Source organism: Eumetopias jubatus, unplaced genomic scaffold (assembly GCF_037043125.1).
Source record: "Eumetopias jubatus isolate StellerSeaLion01/CBP00866 unplaced genomic scaffold, mEumJub1_p1.0 scaffold_12, whole genome shotgun sequence".
Taxonomy (NCBI): domain Eukaryota; kingdom Metazoa; phylum Chordata; class Mammalia; order Carnivora; family Otariidae; genus Eumetopias; species Eumetopias jubatus.
Window position 1 is genome coordinate 56,514,477 of NW_028274818.1, and position 23,213 is coordinate 56,537,689.

At 33.0% G+C, this 23,213-nt stretch overlaps 1 protein-coding gene across 1 annotated transcript in view; it reads left to right on the forward strand.

The window, feature by feature from the left end:
- The window catches only part of KIFAP3 (kinesin associated protein 3), a 188,372-nt gene that overhangs the window by 134,674 nt on the left and 30,485 nt on the right, over positions 1-23,213 (forward strand). Inside the window, exons 17-18 of the mRNA XM_028123046.2 lie at positions 4,743-4,828; positions 18,287-18,476. Coding sequence (XP_027978847.1) covers positions 4,743-4,828; positions 18,287-18,476 — 276 coding nt within the window. The remainder of the gene's footprint in view (positions 1-4,742; positions 4,829-18,286; positions 18,477-23,213) is intronic.

Below are 23,213 nucleotides of genomic sequence, written 5' to 3' on the forward strand. Positions count from 1 at the left end.
AAATGAAAAGAAGACCTCCTGCCCTATATGATTGTTGTTAAGTACTGATGGACTTAAAGTGCCTATAGTTGTTTCCAACAGAGACAGTAAGTGATAGTTTATCATTATTATGTTCAAAAGGATACTCGATAAGACCAATATCCTCTCCTGAAAAACAGTCTACCCTCTATATTCATAGTGGATAATAAAAGTACCATCCACCCGGTCTCATAGCTGAACGTTTTGTGTATGCAGTCTCTTTTACTACACATAATCATTCATAATGCAAACATCTGCCAAGTTCTAATCATCTAACAGATACTGTTAAGTGCTAGATATATAAAAAAGTCAGTCCCTATACTCAAGGAGTTTATAGTCTAATTGGAGAAATAGACAAGTAAATAAGAAATACAAAATTATAATTCAGTGTATTAATGTCATGAAGGTATGGGCACTGGGACAGGAGAGGATATATAACCAGATCTGGGGATGTCATGAAATGCTGGCAGTGGAAGTGGTATCTTAGATGAATGTGTGTGTGTGTGTGTTTTATCGTGATGATCTGCTTGTTTGTGTACAAAAAAAAAATCTACTTTTGAACTCCACTGGTAAAGTTCTTCATTACCCATGTGAAAAATCTAAATTTAACTTGACCTTAATCTATTTTTCCAAAGTTCCCCCCTTTAACTCTACAATACACAGTTTTCTCTTAACACACCAAAATTTTTCATCATATCAGACAGGACCCATTTGTAGCCTCTTAGTGTGCCTTAGCAGCCTCAAATGCATTTGTCTCTTTCTTAACCTAATAATCTCAGCTCATCAAAGGCAGATTTATAACCCATCTTCCCAGTTAAGTCTTTCTAATGCAGTTAAGCCTCCCTCCTTCCCAGAAAGACCTTTAAATTGTGAATTTGTATGCCTATTTTTACCAAAAGATTTTGAGCTCTTCAAGCTTAAGGACCAGCTTTGTCTTCCTCATCTTTGTCTATCCTCAAAAGTTAACATAGTACCTGCCATGTGGTTAGTACTTGTTTGGTCAATGAACACATGTGTCTAAAGGTTAATACCCTTTTAAAATTAATACTTTGGGAGACTTTTTTTTTTTTAAATGATCTGGGTCCTTGCTCAAAACATTTTACAACTCCTTCAGTGTTATATTCAAAGCCAATGACACATGCTTTAAGTATCATCTTTGGAGGAAATTGCCTGCTTTTGAGGATATGATTAATTTCTGGAGCCATATAAAGTCTCCCAAGTCAAGTCTGAAGAATAACAAGTCTAACTGAGAAATATTTATTTTGATATGGGCTATCAATATGCAAATACTGTTTTGCCTTAACAGCTACATTAGAGAGATGATCTTTTATCACAAACTAATATTTTTAAAATGTGGCTTATAAACTGACTTCCTCAGGAAAATAAATTCCAATACACTCTTTTCAGCAGTGTTAACATCATTGGAATAAATTCACTTTCCCCAATGGTGTTCCATGGAACTTTTTTTTTATTAATAGTTGCTTAATGAAAAAAGGTTCTTTGATAAGTGTGTTGGGAATACACTGAATTAAACAGGCCTTCCTGCTACAGGGTCTTCTTGAAAACTTTAATATGCTTTTCTGGGTTGAGCATCTCTGAACATGAAACACATGTTAGTAAACATTAAAGAGAAAGCGTAGCTTTCCTAGGTAACTTCTTTGAAAGAGAACCTTTGTTTACATACATGTCATCACACTGGGTTTTTTCTGAGGATTAAAGAAGAATGAAATATTTATAGTACATATTGTGTGCTAGTACATAGTGAATAAGTATGCATAAGTGAATAAGCATTTCAACCCTGGTCTGTTTAAAATGTACTCTCAGTACCTTATTATCAAAGGTCACAATATTAAGACAACTTCCATTTGATTTTCCTTCTCAGTGTAACTTTATTTTCTCCCAAGTTCGATTTTTGTTAAGCCATTGGAGCTGAAGTGAGTACTTTTAAATAGTTATTCTGAAGAATATAATATGTTGATAATGGAGGGAATGGGGCATAAAAAATCTGCTGATTTAAAATTTTTACAAAAGCACCAAGAATACTACTTAGATCTGATGCTTTCATCCATGCCTTAAGATTGTAAAGATTGCTAGAGTGCTTTTGCCCAATGTTTTGGTGTTCAAAAACCAGGATTTTTGTTGATGTCAATGACATTTAAATATGTCTTGTTGTCTTTTGTCACATAATTGGAAATTATTATTAAAATATTTCACCATAATTTTAAGCATTTTGTGATTTTTGCTATGACTGATATACTTAAATTTTTAAATAAAGATTTATTAAGCAATAAACTATTTCTTTTTCCCATTTTTTAAATTTAGAGAATTTGATCAACACTATTTCATTTTAAAATATTTTTTTTAAGATTTTATTTATCAGAGAGACAGAGGCAGGCAGAGGGAGAAGCAGGCCCCTTGCTGAGCAAGGAGCCCGATGTGGGACTCGATCCCAGGACCCTGGGATCATGACCTGAGCCGAAGGCAGATGCTTAACCGACTGAGCCACCCAGGCGTCCCAACATTATTTCATTTTAAACAGAATGAAAGAATCCTGATGTTTGAGATGGCTGGTGTAGACTTATATTAAGTAATAAGAAGTTTGAAATATTTAAAATAGATCTCAGCACGATTCATAGGAATTGAGAATCTGAAATTGAGAACCAATGCTATTGTAACAATTAATTTTCATACAACCCCAAAAACTGCAGAATGGGAAAATGAGCCAAATTTGACTTGGTCCTTTTTAGAGTCCCCCTGAGAATATATCATTCTGTATTTTAAATATAGCCTTTTTTTACCCCAAGAAAAATACTAAGTAGCCCTGGTAAGTAGAAGATGTGGGCTAACCTCTGTCTTGCTACTTGCTGTGAAATTTGATAAAAATTTTTTTGGCATTTTAATCGGTCCTACAAAGAATGTCATTTGCTTATACATATGTGCTAAAGTTTCTTGGTGGAAACCTGTGGCTTCTGTTTCAAATATAAGTTTAACCAAGACCGACTGTATTAGAGATCCTAAGTTTTTCTTCACTGCCTTTTTTAGATTCACTGAGGTTTCTTGATTGATTTGAGTTTTCTTTATTCTTCCCTTTTCCCCTACTTATTTGTTATTTATTCCATTTCTTTTCTTTTGGGAGTTAAACCCAAATTTCAACATGTATCATCTCCAATTTTAAAGGACTGTATCCTTCTACTTTTAAGTCTAATGTTTCCACTTCCATCGTCTATGTTATTTACTATCTAGTATAATTATTTCACCTCATTTTTATAACATTTTTATAACATTTTTATAACATTTGAAAATGAATTATTGTTTTAGTTATTGCCTTTTAAAAACCAGTGCTTATTTAAGATTTAGAATGTGTTGACCTATTCCCTTGTTTACTGTTTTTTTTCTTGAATTCCATTTCTCTATTTCTCTGAGTTGATTTTCTTTCATAATTACATTCTCTTATACTGCTAAGTGAATATCTATGGATAATAAAATATATCTCTATCTGAAAATAGCTAGCATCTTTTCTTTAGTAATAATTTAGCAGAATATGAAATTTTAGATTGCTAGTTATTTTTCTCAGCAATTGAAAGGTATTTTTCTATTGTCTTCTTTCCTGAATTGATGTCAGTGTGAAGTCTGTAGTCTGCTAATTATTGGTATCTGTCATAAAGTCTGATGACAGTTTACTTTTCTTTCCTTTATAAATGACTTTGATTTTTTGCCAGTAAGACCAGAAGAATGTTTGTTTTTTTTAAAGCGAAGTAGCTTTATTAGAATTTGACTTGGTATTCATCATCCTTGCTTGATTTTTCCAAGTATCAAATGTGATCTTTCAGTATGTAGTCCTTCCCCCCCGCTACAATTTTAGGAAAGTTCTCTTGAATTATAGTTTTTAGTTATTTGTTCTGTTTAATTGCTTTTGTTGTCTCCTTTGGAATTTCTATTATGTTGGATCTTCTTTGCCTCTCTTCAATATTTGTCATCTTCTAATATTTTCTCTATTTATTTTTAAATTTTACAAATTTTCTTTCTTTTTACCTTCTATTTCTCTTGGAGTTTTATCTGTTGTTTTTGTTTACTCATATATTACTATAAATTTAGTTCTTATATATCTGAAATGATTTTCACTTTTATTTTTAGTTCTTTTCTGAATTACTTTATTTCTTTGAGTTTTCTAATTTTGATTTATATTGTTCTTTTACATATATTCTATTGTTTTCTTAAATTCTTTTATTTCTTTTTGAAATATTAGGTTATAGCTTCCATTTTTTATGTGAAAATGTCTTATTTTTCTCATAATAACCATATACAAAATATGACTGTGATTCTTTTCTGTTAAAATTTTGTGTGAAATTAATTTTCCTGAACCTTTAGGTGGGCCAGCACCTAAAGTTTTATAGCGATACAACTCTACCACTCCCTCTTCAGTTATTTTCATGATTTTCATGTTTTCAAAAATAGGACCTTGTACTTTCTGAGATTTACTGGCTTTATTTTCCTTTATCTATTTTTATTTAGTGTTTTTTTTTCTTTTTTATTTCTGTTATCCTTGTCTTTTAAACAAATGAAATATTAAATGTTTCTGGTCATCTTTTATTAATGATTCTATTTTAAAATTTGAAGTTAGATTTCATGGCAGCATTTGAATTTAGAGAAATGTGGGATTTTCTTATATGCTTGAATAGCCTCAATCTCAAATGCAGTTTGTATCTTTAACCACTTTTATTCAGAGGCTCCAGCATATCTCATAGATCTGATGCATGATAAAAATAATGAAATCCGAAAGGTCTGTGATAATACATTGGATATTATAGCGGTAAGTAATTTTTCTTATTATGCAAAGTGTAATAATAGTCTTCATTTGGGAGAAAAGAAGACTTTGTACACCTGTTTAGAACTTTGCATTTCATGTAAATGCAAACTTGTATTTTGGTAAATCTCTGAAAATACAGTGATATTAAATTCATGCTTTAAACATTAAGACCTTTGCTTTCAAATTTTTAAGTTTAGGCTCCTTAAGGTTTTATACATATTCAGAGTTTTAGCTTTCGTCTACATGTCATCTCAGAATCACCTGTTTTGCAGAGAAATTATTGCATAGGAGCAGGGGTTTGATGAGAATTCCTACCAAAGCTCAACACAGTCAGTTTTACAATTTGGCCATTAAACTCTTTTAATAAGTCAATTATTATTTCAGTGATTTGATTTTTGTCATATGCATATACTTGTTTGTAAGTTGCTTTGGAATGGAATGATGAAACATACAAAAATAATGTTATTCATAACTGTAGAACTCTATTTTTTTAATATTTTATTTATCTATTTGAGAGAGAAAGAGTGCATAAGCAGGGGGAGCAGCAGAGGGAGAGGGAGAAGCAGACTCCTCACTGAGCAGGGAGCCTGACCCATGGCTCAATTCCAGGACCCTGAGATCATGACCTGAGCAGAAGGCAGATGCTTAACCTACTGAGCCACCCAGGCACCCTCTGTAGAACTTTTTAAAGGACATATAACTGAAGGAATATAATCAGAAGGGTAATCTGAGTCCTGGATTAGCAACATGTTCTCTGTGTACACTTTTCTTCAGAAATCATGCTCATGCTGCCCACCACAGTCTTCTGCCTAGATTTGGGCCTTGCACCTGGGATATGCCATATACTAGATTACTTTAAATGTTTTTTCACTTATGGCATATACTGCTGCACAAACTTGCTTGCTTCCTTCTTTGAACTGGATTAATACTTTTTATTTTGACTCACTTATCACTTCTCAGCCTTTTGGCTAAGATCAAGTGTATTTTGACTCACCTAAAAAGCTTCTCGAATATAGCCTATTCAGTAGTTTTCGAAGTTTAACTTAAGCTTTTTAAAGGATCAGAATAACATTTTAAAGAATCAGTTAACAACTTTATTAGAAATCCTCTAAGTTGGCATTTGTGCTAGAGATTTCATTAGGAAATCAGACAATCACTATCAGGTACCTTCTTGTCAGTTTCCTGCATTTTATTTCAGAAATTGATCTTATTTGATATCATCTGCGTTTTGGATTTGACTGAGTATATCATTACTGGTTTAAACATTTTTTTTTTCCTTAGAGAGCACATGTGTGCGGTGGGGGAGAAACAGAGTGGGAGAGAGAGCAAGAATCTTAAGCAGGCTCCACGCCTAGTGCGGAGCCCAATGCAGGGCTCGATCTCACAACCCTGAGACCATAACCTGAGCCAAAATCAAGAGTCATACACTCAACCAACTGAGCCACCCAGGTGCCCCATCATTACTGATTTAAAACTAAATGAGTACGTTGGCATTTTAGCTTTGATCTCTAAATTAAAATAAGGAAATTTTACATGTTAAATTCTTACTCCAGTAAGATGTTTCATACATGTAGGCCCCTGGTCACAGGGCTTATAAATAGAGAATATTTATTACTCCTAGAGAATAATTTCATGGCTCATATACTATTTTTTTTTAAGATTCATTTATTTATTTTAGAGGGGAGGGGCAAAGGGAGAGGGGGAAAGAATCCCAAGCAGACTCCCTGCTGAGCATGGAGCCCAACCCATGGCTCAGTCCCAGGACCCTGAGATCACAACCTGAGCTAAAATCAAGAGTTGGACACTTATCTGACTGAGCCAGCCAGGTGCCCCTCATATACTATTTTCTAGTAGATTACTAATGTCAATGTTGTATATAAAGTATATAGTATAAGAATAAAAAACTTTTTAAAGTTCTGTTTGTGATTATCTTACCTTAAGCAATGAGGAAAGGAAAAAAGATGTCAGTTTGTTATGGATAGCTTTTAGCATACTTTTAAAATTACCTTCTTGTTTGAGAAAAGGTAGATGGAAGGCAATAATGTTTAGATTTACATATTAGGCATGTTTGGTTTAGAACATAAATTAGTGATAGTTCCAAATTGTCAGCTCAGTCTTATTATAAAAATATTTAGAATAAAATAAGATAAAAAAATTTTACTCCCAATTATTTTTAAACTCTGAGCTCAAGTCTCTCATCTTAAACAGGAATTTTCCCCACCCTGTGTCTACCTATTTTTTCTAGATGGCCATCCTAGCACGTGCTCTCTCTCTCTCTCTCTCTCTCTCTCTCTCTCTGTAGAACCAGTGTTTTGGGAAAAACTTGTCTACATATTACTTCCTTCACTTCATTTCCCCTCATCCTCCTTTCAACCTATACCAATTCTGGCTTCTGCCTCCATTATTGCACTGATATGGTTCTCACTAAAGTGACCCTGGCCTTCATTTTTCTAAATCCAATGAGCATTTTTAATCTTCATTTTACTTTGTTGATCTTACCATCCTTAAAGGAATTTATAAATCCTGATCAGAGTTAAAATGTAAACAAAGAAAATTATTTAGGTAATTATTTTTTACAAAGAACCTTGTTGATAAGATCTTCAAAGAAGAATAATCAGCAAAATGAAACTGGTGACATATGGCTCCCTAAGCTGCCATCTGATCACTTGACTTAGTATTAAAAAAATTTGAACAAGGAATCTGAAGGTTCACCTAGTCTCTCTATGACTCTCCACATGAGACTTAACAAAGTAAGTACTTGATATGATGCCAAGTAATTTTGGATTGTTTCATTTCACGCATTGGAAAACTTTAGTCTGACAAGATATTTAGAAATAATAAACTTATTAAATTCAATATTTAAAGATATTCATGTTTGAATTATGTGATTTTAAAAGTCCTGCTGTGCTACCCAACTGAGTCATATTCATAGATAAGCTTCTTACATGGAAAGAAGTGGTCTACAGCTGATAGAAGGGCTAGAAACATCCCACATTCTGCTGGAAGAATGTTTCTTTACCTTTCTGCTGTTATACACTTATGAGTGTCAAGGCCTGGTTCGGTTTTAGTTTGATAGTAAGGAATTGCACCATTGGGAGCAGCTTCTTCCCAAAACTTTTTCTCCAGTTCTCTGTTGGGTAGGGTTTTTGATCTTATATTCAACTTTTGGCTTCTATAACATGGCAAATTGGTCTAACAGAGTATTGCTCTAGAATACAACTGATTCTAGTTCTCTCACCTGCTGAATAATCTCAGACAATTTATAACTTTTTGAAGATTCAGTATACAATGATGTTTCTGAGGATTAGAGAGTTATTGTTAGTTAGGGTTAGAGAAAATATGAAGCATCTACCACATGATGGTCACTCTCTGTTTTGTTCAAACTAGACCAAAACTCAGACCTTGTTGGGAAGTTTATATGTTGATTACATATCTGGACCAACATTTTCTTTCCTTGGTACAATTAATTATCTACATTATTTTCTGATCATTTAAATTTTTTAAATGGTATTAGAAGATACTCTCTTCACTGTTTAGATTAACTATGGAAAGTTATTTGGAGTATTATTTTGGCCAGACATATTACTATTTACAGTTTACTTTAAAATTATTCTGCAAAATGGCTAAATTTGGCATTTTAAAACTCCATGTCAGAGCAGTTCTAAATAGGGTAATTAACTGAAAGACCTTGATTAGGACAGTGTGGTAAACAGGAATCTGCCTTTTCTAGTGTAGAAGTGCCTCATCTGTTAAATTACTCATGTTCTGAATCTGTGGTGACTTATTTTAATTTGGACTCAATTTATCCACTAACCTTAGACCAGAGTTATACTCCTACATTGCTAGGCCTCCTTATTTGGGAGAAATTTGAGGAGTGGGCCTTTTTAATGCATTAGTAAAATGACAGCTTCTCAGGTTCACTTGGGACATGACATAGCTGCCAGTCTGGTTCTTTGAGCTCAGACTTTATTACTGATCATGACTCAGGCTGCTATTTGCTTGTCCTGAATCTTTTTCAAGAGTAAAACAAGAGGAAATTGACTTAATTCGAAACAGGAGAAACTTTGATTAGACACAGCAAAGATGATGAAGCACTAGAAATAAGCTGTCAAGGGAGAATGTAAAGCCTCTGTCCAGTTAACATTAGTAATAACTAAATATCCAACTTTCTGCAATAGTTAGAAACCTGCCTAGAATGGGAGTGGATGATCTCTTAAGATTCTTTTTACCTCTTATATAGACTTATATCTAGTATTCTCAGCATGACTATGTACTATAATAATAAAAAAATTTTTAAAAAAAAGAGCTAATGAGAATATTTGTAGCTTAAGACAATTTAAGAAAGCAAACTTCTTTTTTATTCAAGACAGCGTGGAATAATAAGAAACATTTAGATACTTTGCAAGCCTTAGGGAAATATGCCTTCTGCAGTAAAGAACTTGTCCCCCAAATTATGGAAATGTTACATTAGTGATGATTTGTTTAATGTGTCTGGGCCCAAGCTCTCAATTGGTGACTTGAAACAGATGTGTGGTAGTAGTACTTTTTGTACCCTAGAGGATTATATGGTGATGCGGTCTCTCTGGGCTCATCAGCAAGTTGTCACCTGTCTGACTAGGCCTTACATGTAGCTCTGGGAGGCAGGGACTGGAGGAGATGCAGAGAGGAGTGGCAAGAGGAGGAGAGAGGAGCCTAGGTTCTTAGTCTTCCAAGGGGATATGTGGCAGGTGATTGTTGTCTCTTCTCCTCCAAGCCTTGGGAATCCTGAAGGGAAGAACAGAATCCTCTAATCGTAGAGAGCTTCTAAAAACCGAATTAGATTTTTGTCCTTCAGTATTTCCTCAACTTTGCATGAAGTATTTGATAACCTCATAAATTCTTCCCCAGTTGGTAAACAAATTCCTCCACTGACATTACTGGGTTGTAAAACATTTAATTTATTTTATTAAGGACATACTGTGTTAAAACACTAAGACACAGGGAATACAAAACTCAACAACACAAAGTCCCTAGAATGTAAAGTTTACATTCTAGACTTTAGAAAATAGCAGGATACTGTCATCTAGACTTGAGCTTGCCGTCCAGAAGCAGTAATACTCTATGGCCCTATCAATAGATGTTCCGTACAAATGGCATATTGTATCTCTAAGGTATTTATGGGGAAAGGGATATACCTAGGTTTTCTGGTAAAAGAGTGAAGTTTTCTGGTAAAAGACTGCTCCGTCCAGGAGCAGTAATACTCTATGGCCCTATCAATAGATGTTCCGTACAAATGGCATATTGTATCTATAAGGTATTTATGGGGAAAGGGACATACCTAGGTTTTCTGGTAAAAGACAAAAAAAAGTTGTCTTTCTAACTAGGCACAGGCCATGTGATTTGATACTAACAGATTTTGAATGGCGGCCCTTTTTTTTTTTTTTTTAGTAAATCTAATTATGATCATGGGCAGATTGTGTATATTTTAATAACCTGGAATTAATACCTAGTTTTAGTATTTTAAACTTGGAAAGCAAGGCGCTATCTTTATTCCTGGATAGTCAAAATTATATTTAATCGACTGATGTTTTGGAATGAGATAAACCAATGTAGGTTTACTATAACCTCTAAGACATCAGTTGGTATGGTCCCCACAAAAATTACCAGACAAGCCTGTGTCCCACAGAAGTTTATTAATCTTACCAGCAAGGGAAAGCACTTTAAAAAGATGTCTTATAACATCTTAGAAAGGGAAGTTATAGAGAAACTTTCATAGGATTAGATTAAGGTTAACATTAGAACTCAGATTATTTTGGGACAGGCTTTCAAAAGCAGAGAATGGGTAGGGATTGGGTAAAATGGGTAGATGGCAGTCAGTTTTAACTGGCTTACAGGTTGGGCACAGGCAGAGAACAGAGACTTTTAGGTGAGTTGTTGACAGAAAACTACTGAGGTGTTCTTTCCAGAGCAGGTGGTGTTGGTTCTTGCTTGATAGTCTTGGTACCAATTTTCATTGCTCAGGCTTGTAAGTTAGATTTTTCTCAATTCTATACAATCGAATTGTGTTTTTTTGTTTTTGTTTTTTTTTTAAGATTTTATTTATTTATTTGACAGAGAGAGACACAGCGAGAGAGGGAACACAAGCAGGGGAAGTACGAGAAGGAGAAGCAGGCTTCCCACCAAGCAGGGAGCTCAATGCGGGGCTCGATCCCAGGACCCTGGGATCATGACCTGAGCTGAAGGCACACGCTTAACGACTGAGCCACCCAGGCGCCCCTCAAATTGTGTTTAGAGAGATGAGTTTGGTTAGCCCTCTTCTGGAGTTCATTTTGATACTGTGTAAACCTGAAAGACAGAAATTTAGGATATTCTTCTAGCTTGTTAGAATATAGAATATATATGTATATATATATTTGATATGAATGTGATCATATGTATATGTATTCCTTGCTAGTTTTATGCATGTTGCTTTATTGGTTTTTTTAATTGGCAATAGTTGGATTCGAAAGAATCCAAGCATAGTACGAAAGATGAAAATCAAGATTTCTTAAATAAATTTCATTTAGTTCTATTTTTAACTTTGTGTCCCTACTGAACATGATATTTGAAATGATATTGCACAGATGAGCCTCTTCAGCACTTTAAGCAGAGGTTGAAGAGATAATTAATTATATTTGAGGTCTGGTTAGAAAATGTCATAGTCAAGACTACAGGACAAAACTTGGGATAGTACTGTTGAGAAATAGGTAGTATGTGCATAAAAGTCAACTTTGTTATGTATGTGTAAACACAATTATGTGTATATCTATATTTACTTATCCTGTACATATAATCAGATAAGTTTTTCTAAGCTATAAAAAAGCATCTTTTTAGCAGCTATTACCTTAACCTTAATGAGCAACTAAATTACTCTAGATCTGCTTTAATTTAGTATGAAGAAGTGTATTAAATAAACCATATTACATTCTCAATTAGGGGGCTGTCACATTAAAGGAGAAAGGACAATCTGTTTTCCATCAGTTATGTTAGAACACAAAGCAGATCTATGTAGCTCTATGTTATCCTATAGTGTGTTAATCAGATACAAGGTGTGACGGAAGCCAGTTACAAAGAGTTCTCCTGATAGTGAACAGGCTCTGATAATAGGTTGGTTAAGGCTTCACGATGTTTCTGTGGTTAAGTAGTAAACAAAATGATGTAGGACTTCAAAAAGGATGGCACATTCCATTTAAAATCAAACCATAAGTCTTTCATGACGCTTTAGTTTTTATGGAAACTGAGTGCTTAAGATCATGTCAGGAGCTGAGAAAAGAAAATAAAAAACAAAGCATGTGTACCTTTAAATACAAGACAAACTCGAGTCTCAAAGCAAGGATATCAGGGTATCCTTGTTGTAAAAAGAAGCATTTCAAAAATGAAGAAAAAACAACTATATTACTGGAGTATTTCCACAATGGCTTGATAAGTTTTTATGACGTATCTTGGCTGTGGTTGAGCTATGACATCCCTGAATTCCAGCTATTTCCTGACAATGGGGGAAAGGGTGTTTAAGAGAGAAGGAGAGATTTGGGGGAGAAGGGTTAGAGAGAACAGATTTTAGTTGATATATGTTGACTTTATTAAATTTTTGACACTGGATATTCTTTTAGAGTTGCTATTTAATTTTTTAAAATAAACTCCTTAGACTGCTAGTATTCTTCAGTTTTGGGGGATAATTATTTCAACAGCTTTATGAAATAATGGTATTAATCATAGATTTTTATTTATAGAATGTTAGAACTTCAGTAAATCTTAGATTTGTTTCATTTTAGAAATGAAGAATCTGAGACCAAAAGGTATTAAAATACCTGTAGAAGGTTGCTTATTTCTATTAATATCAGAGCTAAACACAGAACCCAGGCCTCCTAACTCCTAATCCAATGTTCTTTGAATTATACCTTACCATAATATCATTAATACCTATAAATTCAGACTCTCAGACACAAAGAAACTGCCTTTGCTATGGCTGCTAAACTATACTCATTGTGGATAGATAAAGAAGATAGTTGAGGCATGATAAAGCTTTTACTGGTTTTCACTAAAATGGAAGAGAAAGGAGAACAAAAAAAAAAGTGGGAGGAGGTCATGGGAGAGGAGCACACATAGAGACCAGGGCTGGGGAAGAGTTACATGTGGTAGGTTGTTAACATGATATTAGGAAAGTAGATCTTCATTTTGAGATTGTCTTTTTTACATTTTTGGTCTTAAAATAGTATTTTCTAGACAATAATAGTAGGTGGCAGTTGATTTACATTTAGCATCAGTCCCCAAAATTTGTTTTTGAAACTTTCCCAAAATCTAAAACTCTTGGGACCACTGTCCCAGCCTGTTAGTTTAGTACTAAGTAGACTCTCAACAGCCATAAGCTAAAATACTTCATATTCAAGAAACCTGGAACATAAAAATCAGTGTTTCAGAAACATAAAGATCAAAAGCCAGCATTGCATAGTGAAACAGTACTATCTCATTTGATTTTCACTAATGTTTACTACAAAGGAAAAGGAGAAGTCAATTATTTAAACCAATATTGTGTTCCTCATAACATACTTCATTCCAAAATGCTATATTTGGTAAACATTCAAATACCTGAAGCTGTATTATCACAACCTAGAGGAAATTTTTATGGCACAAGTACAATATATTAATAATGTTTCATATTTAGGTTCTAAATCTTAAAAATACATATTTTAAAATATTTCCTAAAGTTAGCAATTACTATTGGAATTAAGAAAGTCATTGAAAATCGATAGGATATATACAGTATTTATTTATTATGATTCTAGCTAGGTAATGGTATGGGTATTTTTTCTACAGTTTTTAGCTTTCAATAATGAAATAGTTTTACTGTTATAAATATTTTCACAAAGTCTTGTTATAACTGCTTGAGACTTTAAGGCCTTAATACTGGTTGGTCAAGGCTTTTTTTTTTTTGCCATTTTCTTTGCTATGATCTATAACAACAAGCCACACATATTTACTAAATCTTAAGATTACCTCTCATGAAAACTCCTCTTGTCATTGTAGTGGATTAACTATAGTGGGAATCTGTAATCTTTGGATCATCTGCAAAACATAATTTTCTATATCCTAAATGATTACGGTATAGAATAACATATTTTTTTCTACTATTTCCTGAAGGAGAAACTGTTGTTTTCTGAAGAGCTAAGCAGGCAGCCATAGTGTTTTCATTGTGATCCTGTAAACAATAATGCACACATTAATCATTATGTTAGTCATAGAACATTAAGCCTATAGTTTTATAGTACAGAAATACTTAAAAGTTAGAATAATTTTTTTTTTAAAGGGCAGTACAGGGATGCCTGGGTGGCTCAGTCATTAAACATCTGCCTTCAGCTCAGGTCATGATCCCAGAGTCCTGGGATGGAGCCCCATATCGGGCTCCCTGCTCCACGGGAAGCCTGCTTCTCCCTCTCCCACTCCCCCTGCTTGTGCTTCTGCTCTCGCTCTCTCTTTCTCTCTGTCAAATAAATGAATAAAATCTTTAAAAAAGGGGGGGGCAGTAACAGTCTGCATCATTGCTACTGTACTTTTTGGCCTTGTAATGTTAAGATATGCCTTGGTTCTATGAATTTATTCAGTCATAAACTGATCCAAAAAAAATGGTAAAAACTTTAGAGGAATTCAGATTGCATAAAAGTAGTCTAATTACATTTAGTGCTAGGTCTGTGCTAACTCACTGCCTTGGAAAATCAGCTTCCCCAAGACACTAACAAATCAAGCTTTAGTGTCAAAAGTTAGCCATGGATGCTCATGGATTTTTTAGCTTGTGTGTTTGGACTTCTGTCAAATGGTTAGATAGTCTGTGGATAGATAGTCTCTTTTTAAAATCTAAGCCTTGTGTGTGCACGTTCATTAATAAGAACATTGCTGTAAGCTTGAAGGGTGATAAGAAGGCTTAAGATTGAAGAAAATAGCATCTTTGTTACACATTTCTACATTACTGTATTTTTATTATTAGAATAGTAAAATCTTATGAGAAGCATGTAAGATAGTAATGCCTAGAATAAGCATGATTTTTTTTCTTTGTGCAGAGCATTACTCACTAGGCTAAATACATTTTATGGATATGTGATTTAAAGATTTTTTTAATGCTTTTGAGATTTTATTTATTTATTAGAAGAGGGAGAGAGCACTTGAGTGTGTGCTAGTGTGAGCAGAGAAGGTGGAGAATCCCAAGCAGATTCTGCACTGAGCATGAGCCAGACACAGGGGCTTGATCTCACAACCCTGGACTATGACCTGAACTGAAAGGAAGAGTCGGATGCTTAACTGACTGAGCCACCCAGGCGCCCCAATTTACTTTTAAAATTATACCTATTTCTGTAACATTTCACAAATATTAGTAAGAAGCAAGTTTTACTCTCAGTGGAATAGCAAACCCCATCTTTTCTATGTTTTGAGCACTTGACTGGGTTTTATCTTCTGTTCCTACACTAGGAATCCATATGCTTGAACCTAAATGATAATAAAACAATCGTCATATGTTTTTTTGTCATCTTTCTTGAATACTTCTTCATTCAGATAATCAGATTTAAAATTTGTCTACCAAAATAAAAAGTTTGTTTCATACCTCTTGCTAAGTGAAACAAGCTAGTATTCACAAAAGAAACAATACCTATCAAATTAGTTCCAGTATTTAATGTAGATTTAATAGAATTTCTGGTATTATAAGTATATTCTGGATATTATAAGGCATATTATAAGGTATATATTGATGACCTGTAACTAACTTATCTTTAAGGAAAAAAGCCAATTAGTATGGAGAATTTCTTGCCCCAAATACCATTTACTTTTTGTATATGCATTATTTTTTTATCTTAACAGATAAGTTCATCCTTTTCTTCTCTAAGTGTATATGATTAATTCTTCTTAAATTATCTAGCCACTTCTAATGTGATGGTAATATATTTGTGTAGCCAACTTTGCAGCTAACACATACACTGTGCCACATAGAGAACCAAAAAGTATACTTGCAAAGTCACACATTTTAAAGAGGTTCAAAATTATATTTAGCATTTGGGCAAAATTATTTTAAAACTAATCACAGTGCTCATACTGCATAATTAGCACCATTTAGTATTACATCTAGTTTTGGAAACCCAAAGTGAACCATTCAGATCTGTAGCCAATGAAACTACTTGTAACAACATCTCTGTGCTGTTATTTTTTTAATTCCCTCTTTCCCTTATACCCTTCCATGTGCGGCCAGGTCAGACCGAACATGACTGAGAATACCATGTGTTATAAAATAAACTTACCAGACCAGAAGCTACTTCCTCTCAAATCACTGCTTGGTCAACAATTCAACACATTTGTAGAACCTTAGAGCTGAAAGGTGACCTTGGAGTTCATTTATTATATTCTCATTACTAAAGAATCCATTCTATAGTGACCCTGACAAATATTCATTTGTCCTGTGTTTCATTACCTTTTCCACATTGCTAGCCCAAGGTTTACAATGCTGTCATAGCCACAACTAGCTGTGTGCACTTAAGTTAATACAGTGTTCTGGGCCTCGTTTTCTCATTTATAACATGACAATAATTATAGTACTTAAATCAGAGAGCTGTCACTTCAGTTAATTAACAGTAATGGCTAACATTAAGTGTTTTCAATATGGGTTTTCTAAATGCTTTATAGGTATTATCTCATTTTATCAGAACAACTTATGTGTAATCAGTAAATGGATGATTGTATAAATTATCATCATATCTCTTCACTGTAAGCGTACCAACAAGATGGGATTTGGTTTTAGCATTTATTGTTTATATCTAAATTGTCAATTTCAAATGTAGGTTAAAATTGTAGTTGTAACTTGGAGTAAAAAAAAAAAACTCCTTTGGGGCACCAGGCTGGCTCAGTTAAATGTCCAACTCTTGGTTTCAGCTCAGGTGGTGATCTCATGGGTCCTGAGGTTGAGCCCTGCCTTGGACTCCAAGTGCTGAGGGGGGAGTCTGCTTGAAAATTCTCTCCCTCTGCCCCTCCCCCGACTCTCGCAGGCATGCACGCTCTCTCTCTTTCTCTAAAATAAATAAATCTTTACAAAAAAGAACCTCAGTGATTTAAATATTGAAATTATAACAGCTGGATTAGTAAATGTTTATTATTTTAAAAGTAAAATGCAATAATGTTTATAATCTATCTTTTATACAATTAAATTTTAAATAATTATATCAGGAAATAGATTGAGAACTAATAGGAATGTTAATATTTAACTATTAAAAAAAGAAAGCTTAATAATTTGGCAGGAAAATTGCCATTAGTAGTATCATAGCCAAAAAAATTTTCTACTTACCCCTCAGTCAAAAAGGGGCATCTATTATAGTTTCAAAGATGTACAGTATAGAACACACGTCTGACAGCTGATACTGCTAAGAGATTTATCAATAATGTGAAACTTCTAAAATTTAACAAGTAAAATTTTAACAAGATAATAATAGTTACAGTCTTATAAAATTTTAGACTTTTTCTTACATCCCAGAAATTCCTTCTGTGCTGACAGTTTTTTACTTTGAGCCTCAGCTTTGGATGAAAATTGCTCAGTATTTAACTAAAACGTATATTTGATCCATCTGTTAATTACCATGATCATCTTGACTATGGGAGGACAGTACTATTGCCTGGCACCTTTCCAACTCCTTTTTAGATAACTAAAAAATGTTATAGATGTGACAGAGGAATTTAAAACTAGGATCCTAGAGTTAGAATGACAAGAAATACCTTGAAATGTTTTTTTTTTAATCTATGCCATCAGTGGTACTGTCCATTAATTGTAAAGTGAATACACCAGTCAGAAGTAGCCACAATCTGTGGCAAAAGTCGAGAGCTAGATAGGTTCAGCTGTAGCTAGCAGTAACTTGCCAAAAAGTCCTTCAGAAATGTTCACCAATATGTTCACTCTGTGAACAGGTATTAGAGATATAGCAGTAAAGAGGTCACAATCTTGCTCCTCAGGAGTTCATGATTGGAGGAGGAAATAGACATTTAAAGAAGTAATTATGAACAAGATAATGTTATTTTATCCTTTAGAATTTAATGTGAAATTAAATTCTATTTGTTTAGAATTCAATTTAATATTTAATATTTAATTTAATATAATAATTTAATATAATTTGTTTTCCCTGGTAAACCATTTCAGTAGTTGGGAGACATAGCTTTCTTTCCTTCTGAAAAGTGTTTATCTCAAAAAAGATGTAATGAAAGATGTCATTTTAATGCTTAACTACCTATCATTAGTGCTGCAAGTAATTATAGCCACAAATTTAAGAGTTGAAGTCCGATTGCTTACCTAAATTCTGAACAGGTATTTCTAATGTTCCCTTTGACCCAAACAAAGAACCTCCAAATTAGTACTATTATCTGAGGGCGAGATAGTTCCTTTATAAGCTTACATAATAATACTTGACTATTTGTTTTCAATAGGAATATGATGAAGAATGGGCTAAGAAAATTCAGAGTGAAAAGTTTCGCTGGCATAACTCTCAGTGGCTAGAGATGGTAGAGAGCCGTCAGATGGATGAGAGTGAGCAGTACTTGTATGGTGATGATCGAATTGAGCCATACATCCATGAAGGGGATATTCTTGAAAGACCTGACCTTTTCTATAACTCAGGTAAGATGATAACCAAAGCAAAATTAAACAGTTTGTGTGCTATCAATAGGGATTTTGGTCGACCAACCTTGCTCATTCCCAAGCTTTGGAAGTACTTCTTGTAGTATATAAATGGACTTCTGCAAATGATTTCAGAATTACCATCCACACACACCATGCAAACCTATTAACTCACCATTTTTTTTTCCAAGTTAGTCTTTGATGTGATCTCCATAAAAAAGGTTGTACCCAGGAAAATCAATTACTCTTAGTTTATTACTTTCTAGAATGTATAACTTAAAATGACATCCTCAAGGTTTCTGACTTCTGTTTGAAAACATGATATTCATTTTTCTCTATTTGGGGTTTATTTAAATGTATAACTTAACTAATTTATGTTTTGTTTTCCAATGTATTTCATTTTGCCATGGTTTTGCTTTAATTTCGAACTAGTAAACTCTACTTGGTTGGGAAGATTCAGACACTTTACAGCAATAGTTTTATCTTTTTAACTCTGCTAGTGTTTTCAGGGTAAGATTTAATTTTTACATAAATCATACATATATTATAACTGTTGATTCCACCATCCTGCCTTTTTCCAAGGATGAGTTTGGCACAAAGATTGGTAAGTTTTTGCATATTCTGGCTTTCAAAGTGTTGCACTGTTGCCAATATTAATATTACTTCATTGAACTCATTTAGTTGAGAGGAAGAAAAGGATTTCTAATTAAGATCTGTAGCAGGTTGGATATGAAAAGCATTAAGATATTATGTCTGAATTAATGGCTTATTTTTTCACCCTGCTATATATTCATTCACACTTTGTTTTCATAATTTTGTTTTGTGCAAATTGCCCATAAACACTGTATTATTTTTATACTTAATATAGATACTAGAATCTTGGAAAATTGATACTTTACTTTAAAAATTAAATGGATATCTTCCTAACTGAACTTTACAGTAGTTATGAAATACTGTCTTGTGTTTCAAACCAGATGGAGTAGATCATTAATTTCAGCCAACCAGAATATCTTAGTTCAGTAATGGCAAGCAGCTGTTCCTTACATACTCAGATATTCATGAAGTAAAATAATGTAAAATATATATGATATGAATTTTTTTGTTAACAGGAATCAGAATTCTATGGAATCAGGTTTCTTGCTTTGAAGATTGATAGCTACTTTCCAGTGTGAATCAATTACTAGTTTCCAAAACTGAATAAAACTTTTAACCATCTCAGTATTCAGCTTTGTTGTTTAATATGATTAGAACTAAAGAACAAACTTCTAAAAAATTATACCACATTCCCAAAATTAATTCACTTAGGTTAACCTCTTAAAATGAAGATCATAAACACTTTTCTGATATTTTATAATTAAAATGTACAACTTATGCTTTTGTGAGAGATCTGAATTATATATATTTTTTATATATCAAAATCTAGAAGCAGCCACAGCTGATGGAAAAATAAATAAATTTAAGCATTTGAAGAGTGGAATATTATCATTAGATATCCTCATATTTTTTTTTAAATCTCTGTAGACTGATGATATAGTAGACATTTTTCAGTGGAAGTTACATTGCTATTAGTTTAATAAAGATAAAGGTCTCATATCAAGCCATCTATATTATTTTAGTTTATTAATTATTTTACCTAGTTCATTTTCCATGAATAATTCAACTAAATGAATCTTTGTGGTATCTCTTGATATGTGTCATGGAAATCTAGAAAATAGCAGCCTCTTGTCTTTCATTGTGAGCAGTTGCATCTTCAGAAACACCAGAGAAATTTGTAAAACTGCAGATTTGTTTGAACACTTGAACCATCTTATTTAAGTCCCTGGTCCCCATGAAACTGTAGGCTGCTTCTAATAAGAGCAGCCTTAGTAGCTTTTCAGCCACAAAAGTTAAGATAAATGGCCCGTGATTCCTTGGGTCTTATCTTTTATGTTAAAATGAAATAACATTTGTTGCTTCCTAGTCATCAGTATTGCCCTCTATATTTTCAAACTGTTAAATATGTCAAAATATAGGATTCTCTCTTGCTTTCATTTTTAAAAAGGATCTTAGTATTGTCATATGAAAATAAGAATCTAGCATCTCCTTTAGTTACAGTACTTTTTTCCTTAGAGTCTAAAATTGTGATTGTAGTCACTGAGTAATTTCCTGTTGCATCATAAAAATGATACTGTTTGCTTTAAACATGTTTACCCACAGAGGAAGTGTAATTTATAAAGCTGTATTGCTACTACATATTTCTAAATGACTTTTTACTTTTTGTTGTTTTTTCATCACCTTGCTGAATCTTATTCTTAGCATTTAATATGTAAATACATTTCTGGAATATGAAGCTTACAGTGCTTTGTTTCTGTCTCAGGATTATTGTAAAACCATAGTTTTCGTTTACCTATATGTTTCTCTGATATCTCTTATTAGGTGTAGCCCAGTAAATTATGATTTTTCTATTTTAGTAATTTCTTTTGCTCATTTTCTTCATTATTGATATCTATTTTCTCCCACAAGTCACAATTTCACTTTTGGCTAGTTCACTAAAGAGCCCAATATTATGTTTTCATTTAACTTAAAAAAAAAGTTTATTTCAGTAACAATGTATATAAGAAGATAATGAGTTTTTGTATTTTTTACCTTTATTCACAATGTCTATAAGCCAGTTTTTTAACTGACTTGCAAAAATCAGAAGGTTGATAAATTACCTGTGCTCACAATAAATTTGCTTTGATTTCATTCTTGCTCCAGTATATAACCCATTTTACTCATTACCATATTTATCATCATTACTGGGAGCACCTCAAAAAGGTGTGTTGTATAACTATGGTCTAAAAGTTTCATATAATTTAATAACCTAAATGTTTATAATGCTCTACAGCTTACAGAGTGCTCTGGTATATATCATCTCTGTCTTCTGTTTGTTCTCTGGTAGTTTAAATGTTCCATAAAATTCTTTGGTTTGTTGTTGCTATCAAGGGTAGAGTAGGAGCTTTAGAAGGACACTCTTAGATTTATCTAGACTTTATAGTCAAGAATATACGATTCCTTTTTATTACTTCTATAAAAGAATTAACTTTGGATGCAGAATGCTAAGAAACAAATAGATAATTCCAAAGAAGTTGAGGTGTTTGAGCTGAGGATTTAATTAAGGTGTAATTTAACTTTTATTCCTCATTCTAGTAAAAGGATTGTTCATATAGCAGAGCTGCCTAAATTTTGTCAAGACATTATAAAGGACACACTAGAAGCTTTGGTTTACTGAATGAATTGCTGTGCTCTCGGATTATTAAAAATTAATTTCAGAAGAATAAATTTACTCTTTCTTACTTACATAATGTCAGGTTTATTATATTATCCTAATTGTATTCTAGGTTTATAACATTGCTGGCTGAATTTTTAAACTTAGACATTTTTAGTTTGATCTCTTTTTCATGACCTCCTAGTTTGTAGTTCTCTGTATTCCTTTTATCCTTTTGCTACTCATTTTCCCTTTGAAGACAATGGGAGCTCCAAATCAAAATGAAGATTTTGAGAAATTGACAACAGTTTTTCATTTAATTTCTTCTTAATCTGGCTTACTTCATTAGGTCATATTTCATGTATAAGCTTTTAAACTATAATTCACGTATCTTTTTATTTGGTTTATTTATTTTCTGGATGTTAGAATCTTTTATGCTACTGGCATGCTGAATATCTTTGTATTCACTTTCAAAGTGTGATGAATATTTTATTTTGTCACTTTGCTTAGTTGTGTTCCTCTAAAAGTGGCAGATTTCTTAAACTTTGATCTTCAATCATTTGGTTGTAATTTAACAGAGGAACTTACTGATTTTTGTGGTCTTAACCTTGTTAATTTTAGCCACACTCCTAAGAACTCTTCAATTCCTATAAAATATTATTCTGTTTAACTCTCAATCTGTTGTGTCTTGGCATTTCCCATAATTTCATTTTTTGTAACTTTTGGTGTTTTGCTGGTCTTTTGATTTATCAACTTTTCAAAGACATGGAAACTGGACATAATATTAGATACTTTTAAGCTACCTCTTAAGTGTTTAAAATTTACTAAAGTAATGAGAAAAATACCGAAGATATTCATTAGCAATTCAACAATTATATAATAATACAAATCTTTAGTGTACAATATGTAACAAATAAGTGGTACTGGAGTCATATGGAAATACAAATCACCTCACTTACTCACTTGCCAACATTATTACTTAATTTTACCATTCACTTGATTTGTAATAATAATAACTTTACTCCTCAAATAGATTTTATCATTAATTGCTACCTATCTTTCAAGACTCAAATCAGTTCTCTGCCTCCCTCCTCCCCAAGTAAGATTTTCTACCCCCTACAGAACACAGTAATCTCTTTATACCATCTTCTGCCTCCAGTACTCATTCAGTACATAACTTTCATTCCTGTTGTATATCATTTATTAATGAAATGTATTATTTAACTGTATCTTAAGTGTTTGTCTTATATTTCACTTAATCTAAAATTCTTGAAAACAAATTATATATTGCAACTTTTTGTATTTCCCACAGAACCTAGCAGAGTATTATTATGCAAATGGTAGGTGTAAAATGATCATCTGGTGATGATCTAAATAATTTGCTTACTATGTGCCAACTTTATAAACAATGTTGTGAGTATGACCTAGCCAACATTTATCTATAGGTCACTTAACAACCCAGAATACTTTCAGAAAAGGAAACTTTAAAAGGCCTGAGAGCTTTCCAAGTA